Here is a 15,515-nt window from a genome sequence, read left to right on the forward strand (position 1 = left end):
GGTGACATTGCCCTGAGACCCACTTCTTCGGCCCTTCTCTCCCAGAGATTGGCCATGCCTGGGAGAAGGAGCTCCCCTCCCCGCTGGGGAGGCCACCTGGGGTGCCTTCCTTTGGCCCCAGCCTGCCGCATCTGGGAGTCCCAGTCCTGCCCAGTCTGGGAACCGGCCCGGTGGTCGCCACTGCTATGCCGTGACATGGCCTTGCAGAATGCCCTGTACACTGGAGACCTGGCGAGGCTGCAGGAGCTGTTTCCCCCACACAGCACAGCCGACCTGCTGCTGGAGTCCCGGGCCGCCGAGCCTCGCTGGAGCAGCCACCAGAGGGGTGAGGGACTGCCAGGGGCGGAGGGCTATGGGCAGGGGCCTGGGCTAACCCGACGCGACGCCGAGTTACCAAGTGCTTGAGGAAAAGGAGAAGCCCCTGGCTACTTCTCCCCTACCCAGAGGCTTGCCTAAGCCTTGGCTCGGTAGCGAAGTCATGCGGAGCCCAGAATAGCTTCTGCTGAACCGCGTGGCCGGGTCAGGCTCAGCTCAGGGACACAGAGACCCTCTCCGTCCATCTGTCCGTGCTTCCTTCCCCCTCCTCCCTCCCTCTGCCTCTGACCCCCAACCCCTGCTTCCCCCACTCCTCTTCCCACATGCTCTTAGGTACTCTGTCCTCATGAGCTGGTCCCCAGAAGAGTGCAGGGGGCGGGGAGAGCCCCCCAGTGACAGACACGCCCTCTGTGCCAGGCTGGTGGAGAAGCCCAACACAGGGTCTGCAGAGAACCCGGAGTCTGCCCCGGGACCCATCGTCACCCGGGCGGCCTCGGGACCTGCCCTGGCCTTCTGGCAGGCAGTGCTAGCGGGGGACGTGGGCTCGGTCTCCCGCATCCTCGCAGATTCCAGCACTGGCCTGGCCCCGGATTCCATCTTTGATACCAGCGACCCGGAGCGATGGAAGGATTTCCGCTACAACATCCGCGCTCTGAGTACGGGCCTGGGGCACGGGGTGGGGGGGACGGGGAGGAAGCCGGGGGTTCTGAGTGGGAGAGGGGAGGCTGGCGGTGGAGCTCTGGGCTCCCTCTTGCCAGCCTCCGCCCACCTCCTCTGTTGCCTGGTGGCTGTCGGCCTCCCTGCAGGGTCTGAGACCCCCATTCCTCTCTCCCTAGGACTCTGGTCTCTGACATACGAAGAGGAGCTGACCACACCCCTGCACGTGGCTGCCAGCCGGGGCCACACAGAAGTCCTTCGGCTGCTGCTGAGGCGGCGGGCACGGCCTGACAGTGCCCCTGGGGGCCGCACCGCCCTGCACGAAGCCTGTGCTGCAGGCCACGCCGCCTGCGTCCACGTGCTGCTGGTGGCAGGAGCGGACCCCAACATCCCCGACCAGGATGGAAAGCTTCCCCTGCACCTCTGCCAGGGGGCCGGCACCCTTGAGTGAGTAACCTCTCAGCGGAGGGAGGGGGGTCAGAGCCAAGACCCCAGGGAGGATGAGCGAGCAGGTCGGGGCGTGCGGGCTGGCTGAGCTCGGCTGGGCTGGGAGTCAGGAAGAGGGTGCTCCCTAAACCACCCTTCCATTGGCCTTGGCCCTGGAACTTTGGAAGGGCCCGTACTTGGGACGGTTTCTGCTTCCCCAGGGGTGTACAAGGACCATGGCAGGGACCCAGATGCAGAGCCTGGGCTGGGAAGTTGTCTGGATTCATTGTGGGCAGCGGGAATACTGTAAAGTGTTCATTTTTCTGACCCTATCCTGTGCTCCAGGCCCTGTGCTAAGTACAACAGTAACTGAGACATAAGCCTGCCCTCAGGGAGCTGACTCTCCAGCAGTGTTCCAGATTGTCTGGAAAGGAAAGCAGCTCCCGGTTAAGGCATGCATTGATCCCTGTGGGCAGGTCTTGGCATTTCCCTAGTGGTGGCTAACCCTCAGATAAATGGGCCTAGGGACGGAGCTCAGCTAATTAAACTCACAGGAAACTGATAGACCCATCTTTTTAAATAAAGATTTTATCTGTTTATTTGACACAGAGAGAGGGGAGGGCATGAGCAGGCAGAGAGGCAGGCAGAGGGAGAGGGAGAGGAAGAGGCAGGCTCCCTGCTGAGCAAGGAGCCCAATGCGGAACTCAATCCCAGGACCCTGGAATCATGACCTGAGCCGAAGGCAGATGCTTAACCGACTGAGCCATCCAGGCGCCCTCTCACTCAATTTTTTTGATGACTGTGGGATCCTGGCAAAGGGAGCCTTGGCAAATCCATGAAGTACCTGTATGTGCAATAGAGGCCCTCCCTCTACTGACCGCACACCTGGTGAATTTCACATCTTGATCCTGAACGGGGCCAAATTTCTATCCTTTCCATCACGAGCTACTTAACCTCCTGTTAACCTCATCATCCTTCTGCACACTCCATCGATTTATTATGTTCGAAGATGTACTCTATACCAGTATGTCCCAATAGAAACACAATGTGAGCTGCGTATGTAACTTAAAATTTTCTAGTAGCCTTATAAAAATAAAAGAACATGAGGCACCTGGCTGGCTCCGTCAGTAGAGTTGGGACTCTTGATCTCTGGCTTGTGAGTTCAAGCCCCACATTGGGTGTAGAGATGATTTTAAATATAAAATCTTAAAAAAAAAAAAAACAGAAAAAGACGAAATTAATTTATTACATTGTGGTAAAATACGCGTAACATAAAATTTACCACCTTGACCATTTCTGAGGGCACAGTTCAGTGGGACTAGGCAAGTTTACATTGTCAGGTGACCATCACCACCATCCCTCTCATGAACATTTTTAATCTGATAAAACTGAAATTCAGGGGCACCTGGTTGGCTCAGTTGGTTAAGTGTCTTCCAGTCAGGTCATGATCTCAGCGTCTTGGGACTCCTGGGGCTCCCTGCTCCATGGGGAGTCTGCTTCTCCCTCTGCCTCTCCCCTTCTCTCCCCCTCCCCCTGCTTATTGTGTTCACACTCTCAAATAAACAAAATCTTAAAAACAAACAAACAAAAAACCAACCTGGAATTCTCATTCCTCTCTCCCTCCAGCCCGGGATAGCCACCACTCTTCTGGGTTCTAGAATTTGACTATTCTAAGTACCCCGTATGAGTGTACTTACAGGACATTTGTCCTTTGGCGATGGCTTCTGGCACTCAGCACCGTGTCCTCAGGGTTCATCCCGGCTGCAGCAGGTGTCAGGATGTCCTCCCTTTTTTAAGCTAAATGAGACCCCATTGTCTGAAGATGCTACATTCTATCCATGCACCTGCTGGTGAGCACTGAGACTGCTCTCATAGTTCGGCTGTTGTGAATAGTGCTGCTGTGAACATGGGTGTGCAAATATCTGTGAAACAAGTGAAATTAATTTCATTTTTAAAAAAAGATTTTATTTATTTGACAGAGAGGGAGAGATCACAAGTAGGCAGACAGGCAGGCAGAGAGAGAAGGGGAAGTAGGCTCCCTGCTGGCAGAGAACCCGACGCGGGGCTCGATCCCAGGACCCTGAGATCATGACCTGAACCAAAGGCAGAGGCTTTATCCCGCTGAGCCACCCAGGCGCCCCTGTGAAATTAATTTTAATAATATCTTTTATTTAACCCAGTATATCCAAAACATTGTCACTTCAACATGTAATCAGTATACAGAACTAATGAGATATTTTTACTTTCTCTTTTTTTGTACCAAGTCTTCGAAATCAGTGTGTGTTTACACTCATGGCGTGTCTCCATGAGGCATGGTCATAATCCAAGCGTTCAGGAGCCACGTGTGCCTGATGATCACCGAATCAGACAACACAGCTCTACACAATCCCACATTTTTGGCTCTGGTCACGTTCTAGCCCAGCCATATGGAGACCACACCTGGTTGAGAATCATTCTGCCCTTTCCCAAGTGAACAGAAGTATTTTTAAAGTTATTATGGATAACTTTAAGCCTATAGAAAGGTGGGCAGGATAACATGATGGGCCCCGTGACCCATCACACTCACTCTCCCTGCCAAGGGCCGCTGTCACGGCCTTTCCAGGAATTTTCTCCTGGGCCGCTCACAACTTCATTCGGTCTAGGTATTAACAATTATCCCTATTCTACAGATGAGGACACTAGCTCCCAGAGGCTAAGTTCCCTTCACCTTGAATTTCCGTGTACACAGTCTTACAGGCACGCATGACCTTGTGAGAGGGCTATCTTGGAGCAAATCTGGCTGGCCAATTTTGGTTTTGTTGTTCTTTTTCCTCTGCCCCCAATTCCGTCTGCACCCATGGCCAGGCCCCACGTCTCCCTTCCTCCACCAGCCCCGGTGTGCGCAGCCCTCCAACTGCCCTGCAGGTCTGAATGCCAGACGCTCTCTTTCCTGGCTGTGCAAACGTGGGCCAGGTCCTCACACCCTCGGGGCTCGGTTTCTGCCTCAGGACCTAGGAAGAAACAAGTGAGTTCATGTAAAGCCCTCAGAAGGGTTCCTGTTCTCAGGGATGAGGGCTCGTGTGACTCTCACCCCCACAAAGAGTTTAGGGCAGCACTCCTGCAGAGGGCAAGCGGGCTTGGAGAGAAGCCTTGCTGGCCCCAGGACATGGCTGGGATGACTAGTGACCGTGGGATGGAAGGGGAGGGGAGGGACAGAAGCCGGAGTCACCCCAGTACTCCCCACGGGTTTGCTCCGCGCGGACTGGTAGGAGTGGAGGACTCTATTTCCCTCCCCACCCCCACCTCGCCCTTCTCAGGTGTGCCGAACTGCTCCTGAGGTTTGGGGCCAAAGTGGATGGTCGGTCTGAGGAGGAGGAAGAGACCCCTTTGCATGTGGCCGCCCGGCTGGGCCATGTGGAGCTGGCAGACCTGCTTCTGAGACGGGGGGCATGCCCTAACGCCCGTAATGCCGAAGGCTGGACCCCGCTGCTGGCTGCCTGCGACGTCCGCTGCGCGTCCCCCGCCAACGCGGAGGCCACCACCGCCCGCTGCCTCCAGCTGTGCCGTCTGCTGCTCTCAGCTGGAGCCGAGGCTGATGCTGCGGACCAGGACAAGCAACGGCCTCTGCACCTGGCCTGTCGCCGTGGCCACGCCGCCGTCGTGGAGCTGCTGCTTTCCTGCGGCGTCAGCGCCAACGCCATGGACTATGGGGGACACACGGCCCTGCACTGTGCTCTGCAGGGCCCAGCTGCAGCCCTGGCCCAGAGCCCAGAGCACACGGTGCGAGCTCTGCTCAACCACGGGGCCGTCCGCGTCTGGCCGGGGGCCCTCCCCAAGGTAGGGGGCTGGGGCCAAGGGGAGGGCCGTGAGGGTGAGGGGGCCATCTGGGAGCCTCTGGACCTGCCCCCGCTCACTCTAGATGCAGCCTCACACTTTTTTTTTTAATTTTTATTTATTTATTTGACAGGCAGAGATCACAAGTAGGCAGAGAGGCAGGCAGAGAGAGAGGAGGAAGCAGGCTCCCTGCGGAGCAGAGAGCCCGATGCGGGGCTCGATCCCAGGACCCTGGGATCATGACCTGAGCCGAAGGCAGAGGCTTAACCCACTGAGCCACCCAGGCGCCCAGCCTCACACTTTTTGATTCATCACATCAGCAGAGCCCAACAGGGGGCAAAGGCAAGGACGCAGACCAGCAGGAAGGGTGTGTGTGTGTGTCCACACATGTGCTCACACATACATAAACACATGTGTACATACATGCATATGCACGTGCGTGTGCATGCACCAGTGTGTGCGTGTGCGATGAAGGTGGACGGAGGGCAAGAAGGCAGATAATCACGTACCTGGAAAGCCAGGAGCCGGGACTGATGTGAGTGTCAGGGAGTTTTTTCTTCGTCAGGGGAGTGAGCTGATGAGAAGAGCACGTGGGAAACTCAGCCTGGCGGTGGGATCCGCTCAGTGAGACACTCTGTGCACGGGAGAGGCTCCCCCAGGGCAGAGCGATGAGCCTGAGTCATGAGGTTCAAAGCCTCCAGACCTTGTGCAGACAGACATTGTCCTTATTTCCGAGAGCTTAGCAGGACGGGCATCCCCCAGACCAGCAGCCGCTGTCCTGGCACCAGAGAAAAAGCCTTTCACCATGAATTTCCTGGCTGTCTCCTATTTTATTAACATAAAATATTCCCAAAGTAGATTCAACTTGAAGACCGATGCTCCTAGATGCCCTGTCCCATACTGCGTCATATCTGGAGGGGGCCATATAATGTCGCCGAGGGTGCTGGGAGTGGATTGGGGACCCCTGTTCTCTGAGGAGCTGGGTCAGAACAGTTATAGGGCAGCAAGCTGTGGGCAGATCCCTCTGGGCCATCTCAGGTCTTGAACTGTCCAACCCTGCCTGATTCTGGACACTCCTGTTCCTGCCTTTCCCCTTCGCTCATAAACCTAGAAGCATCTGTCTAGATTCCTAAGCAAGACCAAATAATTAAACAGCCCGAGAGTTCGGCAGATTGGTCTCCCCTTTGGGAAAATACAAGAAAATCAACAATTAACACTAATTAATCTCCTATTAACACCAGATAATTAGGAGACGAGCAATTCCCTGTAATCTGACGGTGGCTCTGACAGCTAATGATTTCCCCTTCGGGGAGAGGGTGGGAGGAGGAGGCAGAGCAGTGAAAGGGTTTCCCGAGACCCCACTGCCCGCCCCCCGCCCCCAGCCTCGATCTGCCTGGCCTTAGGGACTAGTACATCAAGGAGGCCTGGGGGGCCTTAGGGACTAGTACATCAGTGGGGCTGGTAGAGCCAAGTGCCGCATTCCTCCCCTTCGTCTGGGTGCTGCATCCCAGGTGATCGAAAAGTTCAGGAAGGAGTCCCCCTCCGTCTCCCACAATCCGGAGCAGATCCATGCTTGGCTGAGGTGCCGTCTCCCCGCCAGGAGTCGTCTGTGATCACTGCCGGCCTCAGCCAGCTCTCCAGGAGCCACTGGGGGCTCAGGAAACCTGGAGCCGGGGTCTGGTTTGATGCTTGTTCCTGTGACTATAGGCAAGTCACTGGAACGCTTTGAATGCATGTTCCTTGCATGTAACACAGTCTCTAGTGAACAGTGCTGAAAAGCTGCAGGAGCCTCCTGGGTGACAGTAAGAGGGAACACAGCCCTGCCCACCACCAGACACTATTCTATGGTGTGATACCTTGGAAGTAAGTGACAACCACGAGTGCAGGCTCTGGAACCTGGCGCACAAGCCTCATGACCCTTGGCAAGTTGCTTAATCTCTCGGGGCCTCAGTTTCCTGTGCATGACACAGGGACGTAAGAGTGCGCCTGCTTCATAGAGTTAGTATGAGAACTGAGCTCATACACATCAAGCCCTTGAGATGGGATCCTAACCTGGAGCTAGCGATCAATCCCTGTTAGCTCATGTTCTTCTAAGTTAAGTAACGTGCGGGAAAGCTGCTGGGCGATATCCCCAAGTAGGGGGAGAGAGAGATGCAGTTTGAACTACCGCAGGAGGCTTCCGGGAGTGGAGGGGACTTGGGATGCGCTGGGCTTGGAGATGGAGGAGGAGTCAGTCCCAGACCTGCCCTGGGCAGATGGGATGGGGCAGCGAGGCTTTTCTAGACCACAGGACAAAGCACCCTCCCAACACACTCAGTCCCTAGCCTGCCTGGTTTTCATTGTAACGGCTTATCTGTGGTTGATGTGTTTTCACTGTTTCCTCCCACTGGAATCAAAGTCCCCAGCTGACAAGGACCTGTCTGTCATCATCATTGCTGGGTCCCCAGAGCTCAGCCCATAGTGGCCCTCAGTAAATATTTACTAAATGAAGAAATAAAAGAATGAAAATGGCTCCAACTCGATCCTACCAGGCCTCTTCTGGCCTTGTCCTTTCTCTCTGAATCCTCTCCCCAATGGCCTCACTTTAACTTGATCACAACTGCAAAATCCTAAGTCTTGAGGTTATATTTATATGTACTGGGGATTAGGACTTCCACATTTTGTGGGAGGGCACAATTCAACCCACAGCAGCCGTTCTATCACCGTCTGGCCATTCTACGCAGACTGGCTGGGGACCTGCTGTGGGGGGGAAGCCCAGAAGTGCTATCTCTGCCTCCTCCAGGTGCTGGAGCGCTGGTGCGAGTCTCCGAGGACCATTGAGGTCCTGATGAACACCTACAGTACCATGCAGCTTCCCGAGGAGGCCATGGGCCTGGTGCCTCTCGAAACACTGCAGGTCAGATTCCAGGACCCAGAACACACACACACACAGCCTGCCTGTCCCCAAGGGACTCTCGCTGCCTCCAGGGAAGCTCCGTTTCTTCCCCCAACCCTGCCCCAGAGAAACGACCCAGAGACCCACTTACGTCCCAGCAGAAGACGACCCACAGGGTGAACACCCAAAACACCAGCATCCCCCTGCCCCGCTCTAGGAGGAAAGGGTGCCATTTGTCCAAGGCCACCTCACTGAGCCCCTCATTCTGTCCCCAGAAGCACCACCGTTTCTATTCCTCCCTTTTCGCCTTGGCAAGACAGCCCAGATCCCTGCAGCATCTCAGCCGCTGTGCGCTCCGTGCTCACCTGGCAGCCCACCTGCCCCACGCCCTGCCCCGCCTTCCCCTGCCATCCCGCCTGCTCCGCTACCTGCAGCTGGATTTTGAGGACGTGCTCTACTAGGTAAGTCCTGGGTTCCGTGGGTGGCCCCAGCCGTTTAGAGGGATGGGTCGGAAGCAAGAGAAGAATTCAGAGCAGGGCCTTGGCCAGAACCAGCCAGCCTCCTGGACCATGGGACCTCTCTGAATCTACACCTCTCTTTTCAGATGTCCCCTGACTTTGGGGAGACCTGAAAGCAGATACCCCAGGGGGGGGTCTGGTGCTCACAGCACCCCCAACCGAGGACTGAGTTGAACTGATTTAGGCCCGAGGTGACTGTGTCAGCAGGACGACCAACTTCCCAGGCAGATGTTGGTGCTGCCATTCTCACCAGGGAGAGACGCAGACAGAGCACGCCGCCAGGTGATGTCTAACGGAGACAGCTGGGACTCATGGCAAGGGATGCACTCCTGTCGGTGGTCTCCTGAGGCACCCCTCCGGCCTACCCGATCCTGGTGTGAACATTAAAAATCTGCTCGCCTGCGTTGTTTGGTGCTGTGTCCAGCGGTCTTCCTCTGAGCTGGTCACTCAGGGGATTCAGGTTGGGCAGACTTGTGCCCCGCCATCGGCCCCGTGGTGCCAGCTGTGTCCTCGTCCCCCTCTGGCATCTACCAGCTGTTGAGCAGTCCAGGCAGACTGGCCCAGTGGCTCATGATGTGACACAAGGGCCACCAGGTGAGACCGCGTCGGGACAACCAGCCAGAGGAGGGGTGAGCAAACAGGCTTCGGTAGAGAAGAGCTGCTGCAGGGATGAGGCAGTGCGGACGGCGGGACGGGATGGGAAAGGCGGCCTCGGGGCAGGGCGCTGAGGTGAAGAACAAGGTGGCTCGCGAAAAGGGTGCAGGTGTCCGCCATCAGGGAGGGTCACCGTGGCTCAGGGAGAGCGGAAGATTCAGGTTTGGCATAAACAACCCTCGCTACCTGTCGTCTAGGTCAGGGAGCGGCCGACGCACACCTGGTCCTGCCTCTCTCGGATTTAGCTTTGGGGCGGCAGGAGCTGAGCTGAGGGTTCACGTGCCGGGGGTCCCCGTCTCAGCTCGGCCAGTCGGTAGTGGCACTTGGATTTCTTCCCCTCTCTGGCTCAAGTCGCTCACATCTGTAAGACAGGAAAGGGGAGAGTCCCTGAGGGCCTTTGCAGCGCCAGGATTTTAAGACCTCGCAAGTGGCCCGCACGCAGGAGTCAGAAGGAAGATGGAGTTGACGGGGACGCAGAGCAGCCAATCAAGTGCACTGTGATCCGTGACGTCACGGGTCGCCGGACAGGTTTCCCAGGGTCCCAGAGGGCGCACGCGCAGGTGTTCACGCCTTTCCCGCCAACTTCTGGACCGACCGAGGCTGCGGTGGGCGGGGTCTGAAGGACGCAGGCGGCAGGGGCGGGGCCGGCGGGGCGCGAGGCCGGGGAAGGCGTGGAGAGAGAAGCCCGGGAGGAGCGGGGCGGAGGTGAGTGGGCCCGGGGGCTCCCACCCGGCCGCAGGGGCCTTGGGCTGACCCGCGCTGTGGGGCGCGACAGGAGGACCGGACCGCCAGACGGAGCTCCGGCCCCTCAGCTGTGGCGACGCCGGGCGGGTCCTGAGCGCGCAGGCCCGGGCGCGGGGTGGAGGGGGTTGGGCAGCGGTTTCGGCGGGGCTGGTGCGTGTGTGCGGGGGGCCTCTCCGGCAGAGCCCGTCTTGTGTCGGGCGGGGGCCTGGGAGAATGCCCGTGGCCCACCCGTCTGTTAGGCAAGGGCTTACGTGCCCCTGGGCCCGGGTGCCGCGCGCACAGGCCTGGCTCTCCGGGGCCCGCCGGAGTACCTTCGAGTGCGGGGGACCCTAAGCAAACGGGCGGCAAGGTGCCTCCGTGCTGAGCCCCCCCAGGATTCACCCGGCGGTTACCAGCGTGCTTGGAGCGACTGGAGACCGGGGGACAGGGAAGCCGCCTCTTGGAGGAGGTGACATTTGACCTGAGGCCCAGGCGCGCGAGCGGAATGGGGACGAGCCTTGGAGTGCCATGAACTGATGTAGCTTTGAGAAGCTCTCCGAATGGCTTAGGGAGAGGCCAGGGACAGTCCAAGACCGTTAGGGGCTTCTGCCGACATCCAGAGACCCCAGAGACGGGCAAGCAGTTTGGGACCCCCTTTGGAGACTGGAGGTGACATGCTGATGGGCTGGCCGTGGAGGCTGAAGGAGAGTAATCCCGGATGACTGTTTCGGCGGAACAACTGGGTGGGCGGTGGCGCGGATTCCGAAGGCGGAGAAGATGAGCCAGGGACAGGCGGTGGAGGAGTGAGACGGCCAGTCTGGGACATAGGAAGTCGGAGCTGCCTGTTACACATCTGAAAGAGGCTATGTCACAGGGTCATTTAGATCTAGGAATCTGGAATTCGGAGACAAGGGCAGGTCTGGCGGTATAAATGGGATCGTTGGCATCAGATGCTGAGAGCTCTGTTCTAAGAGAATCCTGACTCCAGGGGATGACTTTCCTGAGAGAGTTATTTATGCACTCTGACGGGAATTTTACTTAATCCCAGCCGCATCACTCATTTTGCACCTCCTAGATCTACAGCTGTGAATGAGACCGGTTCTGGCCCTCAGTGAATTTCCCATCCAGTCCGAAAAACAAGTGTGTGAATCACTAGTTCAACTACAAGGGGCAGTGAAGTGAATGCAAGACTTGTGGGAGCAGAGGCTGAGGGCATGTAGGGGGCAGGGACCTGGGAAGACTTCCCAGGAGGAGGTTGCCTCTCCCAAAGTGTTAAGAAGGGAGAAGGATTTCTGACAGTATCTGAGAGTACTGGATCCTTTGAAGGATGCCTTATTATTATTATTTTTTCTTAAGAAGATTTTATTTATTCACTTGACAGAGCAAGCACACGCAGAGCGAGCAGCAGAGGGAGAGGGAGAAGCAGGCTCTCCACCAAGCAGGGAGCTGGATCCAGGGCTGGATCCCAGGACCTGGAGATCATGACCTGAGCTGAAGGCAGACACTTAACCAACTGAGCCACCCAGGCGCCCCTGAAGGATGCCTTTTTAAGGAGGATAGCAGTCAGGGAAGAAAGACCATGCAGAGTGGTCAGTGTGAGGGTCTGCTGCCCAACTTCACGCGTTCTGCCATTAGCAGGCAGTGGTAGGCAGGTCCTTTCTGGGGTTAGACATCCACAGACACTCTTGCAAGCCGGGGAGCTTCCTCCCCAGCCTCCTGGCTGCGGGTCCCGCGGGCCCAGAACCTCTCCCCGGTAATTGCTTTCCGTAATGTGTTTGCTCCAAACCAATTTCACGCCTCCGTGAGGACTCCGCCCTGCACTGGAGGCGCGGACCTCCCCACCACCGACCTACCCACGTGTAACGCGTGCGCAGACACAAACGGCACGCATTTTAGACAACAGATTCGCGGGGTTCAAGTAACTGGGCGCGAAGAATATACATGAACCTACACGCACGCATACTAGACTTTAAGATTCTTGGGTACAATTCCCCCCGCCCAACCAGCGCGCTCCCAGTTTGATATCCAGCAGGGGCGCCCAGGGCGCGCGCCCTAGGAGGGCTCACCTGGTCGGGCTCCTGTGCCCTCGCACGTCTCCCGGACTAACGCCAGGGGGCGCTGCAGCACTCCGCTCTCCGCTCACGCTGACGCAGTTGCGCGCTGCCGCCACCAGAGGGTATCCGCGAGCAGGGCCCGACGCCCAACGCCAGTGGACTCTCCCGCCAATAAGTGAGGCGGAGGTACAGATACTTCGGCTTTGACTTTAGAATACTTCGTTCCTCGTATCCTAGGGGCTGCCTTCCAAACCAAGAAGGGGAGGCCAGATGGGGAGGTCCGATACAGGGACAAGCAGAAGAGGGTAGGTTCAACTCCTCTTACAAGCCTTGACCCAGCGGGTGAAATCCTTGAGTACGTGGACAGTCCGAGAAGCAGAAGGCTGTTGTGGACAGCGAGAAGAGAGCTTGCCGGCCGCGGGCCTGGGGGGGGGGGGCTCGGTAAGAGCAGCACAGCCTTCTCCTGGGAAAGAGAGGAGCCGGCTGTGTTCAGAGTTGATGGTGACAGCGTCTCCCCTGGTCCTGATGGGGAAGGGAAGGAGAGCCGCTGGTCCAGGGACTTCCCTTCGTCCATTAGTACAGGAGGGAAAGGGATGTCCAAACGCATTTCTTCATGTTGGCTTGATCCTTGCCCTGGCTCCTGGGCTAGGCAGAGTAGATCCTAATCACTTGCTCTCATAGATGGAGCTGAGTCCGAGGGGCCAAGGTTACCTGGCTCTGTGAGGCTCCGAACAGGGACTTAACTCCAAGTCTTGTTACTCCAGCCCGTGCTTTTTTCCGTTGACCATTTCGGTTCCACAGCCTACAAAAGGTCAGGGAAGGGGAATGGGCTGCTTCAGCTGCCCCTATGTATGTGGCTTTTATCCTGGTTAGCTAGTGAATGTAAAGGACTATGCAGAAGTCACACTTCATGACCTAGCATGGCAGGGGACAGGTCGAGCACATAAACGGGTTACAAAATACAGTGTCTCACAGACATGTGGCACACCAGGGCAATACAAAGTCCCTGGGGTTTCACTTGCCTCCTTTCAGAGTTGGTGGCCTGCTGGGATTTGTTGGCACAGGCTTTAAGGCTGAACCCTCTACCAGCTTGAGCAGAGGATTTCACTTTACTAAGTCTGGTTCTGGGCAATAAGCTCTTGGCTTGAGCTGGGTGACATACATCTTCAAGACCAGAGGGTCTTTAACCTTGAGTCCTTGACAGTGCATGATCCGTTCAGTCCTACCAGAGAGTGACAGGCTTATTAAAGTGGCCTTTTATTGGGGGGCACTACTGGTGGGAGGGAGATGTTTAATATATATACCCTTTTGAGCTTTTGGAATTTTGTACTATGTAGTTTTATCACCTATACCAAAAACAAACAAACAAACAAACAAACAAAATGAATGCAGTTCCTTTTAAAAAAAAAGTCTCTTTCTTCATGCTTTATTTGATTGGTGTTGTTACTGCTCATATAGCTTTAATTTCAGGGATTGTAACCCAAAGCTCCTTCCGTAATTTATCAAGTCAATAAGGCTCCTATTGTGTATCCCACACCATAAAGCCATCCAACCAAGTACTGACCTGTCATTTTTGAAGTACAGTACACTTTTGAAGACTGGTCTTCCCTCTAGGGACCACGAAGTGCTTGGTTAATTTAACAAGGGGTTCTGAAGAAGATCTTGAGGATGTACAAAGATCATCCTAGATCCCTAGTAGTGAGGCAGGGTTCCCGGACCCGAGGTGAGGCCCGTCTACGTTGTCCGTGGCAGACGTTCTCCCAGCAGACTTGTCTCTACGAGGTTTCATGAGTTTAATGTACAGCCCAGGACAGATCAAGACTTCGTGGAAACCACCCATTTCTCCTTTGACCTGTCTGGTGCATTGTCCAGCATAACCAAAGACATGTCTTCTCTAGGATCCCACCGTTTTCTGCCCCACCCCGCTGACCGTGTCTTTCCGGAGGCTGTTTTGTAATCGTCAGTCTGACTTTAGTGGTGGTCACTAGGCCATCACAACACTCCTGATTTGGACAAATGTCTCTGAGATCCAGAGTTTGCTCCTGCCCGCTCGGCCTTGGCTCAGAAAAACCAAGACCCTTAGGCACAGGTTTCCCTTCTCACCTGAGACAAGTAACTTTCCCAGATTAGGCTGCATGTTCCTGAACTGGCCCAGCTTTGCTCTTACTTTTAACTAGCTTGGCTCTCGCGGGCCCCACCTGAATCAGTTTCCCAGCGGCCAGGTGACCTCCCTTGTAGCTAGCTAGGTGCGCTCTGGGTCCTGAAACGCGGGGCGGGCTCCTGTTGACTTGCCTGTCGTTAGTCTTTTTTTGCCCGTTGACCTGGGCCTCCTATCAAGCAAGAGTGCCGGAGACTTTTGCCTCTAGACTGACAACTATACCGCTGGGAACAGGGGTGGGGGTGGTAAAAGACGCTGTGTTTCTGTGTTAGAGAATGGGGGAGGTGAGCAGAGTCATCTGCAATTAGCGAATAATTAGCGCCGCTGACCCTTGGGGCTCATCAGCGCTCCTGGGGCCAGCCCCCAGCAATCAGCTAGGGCAGGTCGAGAGTGTCAGGCCCAGGAATGAATAGGGCTCATCAGCGGTGCTGGAGCCTGGGAGCCAATCAGGGAAATTAATAGCAGAAGAGGGAGAGAGAGGGAGGGAGACAGAGATAGACAGACAGACAAGAGATGCGGATATAGGTGAGAAATGAGAAAAAGTAGAGTGAGACAACGGGGATAGGGCAAGAGAAGTAGGAATAATCAGATGGGAACAGGGATAGGACGGGAGGGCGGGAGGAAAGGGGAGAGCGGAGGGAGGAACCGCAGGTAAGGGATGGGGGAAAGGTGAGCGCATGGTGAGTACTTGGCGTAGTGTGTGTCCTCCAGGAAATGACCCACAGAGGCTGCCGCGAGGAGCTGACTTAGTCCGCGCTTGGGAGGAGGGACCGAGGAGGAAGGGGAAGAGCCAGTATCAGGAGAAGAGAGACCCGAGGAGCGGGGAATGGGGTCGGGAAGAAACTCCCACGGGGAAAGGGGCCCCCCAGCAAGAGCTCTGAGCTGCGGCGCCCCCTGCCGTTCCCGCCTCGCCGCCCGAGGGGGCGCGGAGGTCCTGTCCCGGCCGCGTGGCTGGGGCTTGCTCTCCGGGCGGCGGGGGAAGGGGCGTCGGGGACGGGGAGGCACGCGGGGGACTGGCCCAGGGTCTGGCGGAGGACGGCGGCCCGGGGGCCGGGGGCGTCGTGGTCCCGCCCCGCCCGGTGCGCCCTCCTTGCCCCGCGTCCCGCGCCACGTCCACGCCCGGGCAGGGTGGGCTGAGCAGGGGGCGGGTTGGGGGGAGGGAGGGGCACCGGCCCAGCAGCTGCCGCCGCCTTCTCGTCGGCCGCAAACTTTCACAAAGCGGCGTGTCCGGCCTCATCAATCTCCATTAATAATAGTTGGTTGGGCCGCGGGGGGCGGGCGGGGGTCCCGGGCCGGCCGGCCGGGCCGCTGGGAACGGGCTC

The 15,515-nt window shown here is 56.9% G+C and overlaps 1 protein-coding gene across 3 annotated transcripts; it reads left to right on the forward strand.

Annotated features, from left to right (window-relative positions):
* Positions 1-45: 45 nt before the first annotated feature.
* On the forward strand, positions 46-9,007 carry ASB10 (ankyrin repeat and SOCS box containing 10). 3 transcript variants are annotated; one of them, XM_082692560.1, is made up of 7 exons: positions 46-325; positions 882-971; positions 1,152-1,419; positions 4,695-5,214; positions 7,994-8,107; positions 8,362-8,547; positions 8,691-9,007. In XM_082692560.1, exons 1-6 carry the CDS (start codon positions 55-57, stop codon positions 8,545-8,547), a joined length of 1,449 nt encoding a protein of 482 aa, XP_082548686.1. In that variant the 5' UTR covers positions 46-54; the 3' UTR covers positions 8,691-9,007. The 3 variants fall into 3 exon arrangements, with proteins under 3 accessions (XP_082548686.1, XP_082548688.1, XP_082548687.1); XM_082692562.1 differs by lacking the exon at positions 882-971; XM_082692561.1 differs by lacking the exon at positions 46-325 and having other exon boundaries at positions 531-971.
* Positions 9,008-15,515: the final 6,508 nt, after the last annotated feature.

The sequence above is a fragment of the Mustela nivalis genome (genome assembly GCF_964662115.1).
Source record: "Mustela nivalis genome assembly, chromosome: 12".
Classification (NCBI taxonomy): domain Eukaryota; kingdom Metazoa; phylum Chordata; class Mammalia; order Carnivora; family Mustelidae; genus Mustela; species Mustela nivalis.

What these genes read in the sequence shown, in the direction of transcription:
- ASB10 (XM_082692560.1), top strand. Translation starts at nt 55, where the DNA reads ATGCCTGGGAGAAGGAGCTCCCCTCCCCGCTGGGGAGGCCACCTGGGG. An exon ending in CTGGAGCAGCCACCAGAGGG is followed by an intron (nt 326 to 881) that starts GTGAGGGACTGC and finishes GCATCCTCGCAG; the next exon opens with ATTCCAGCACTGGCCTGGCC. An exon ending in CTACAACATCCGCGCTCTGA is followed by an intron (nt 972 to 1,151) that starts GTACGGGCCTGG and finishes CTCTCTCCCTAG; the next exon opens with GACTCTGGTCTCTGACATAC.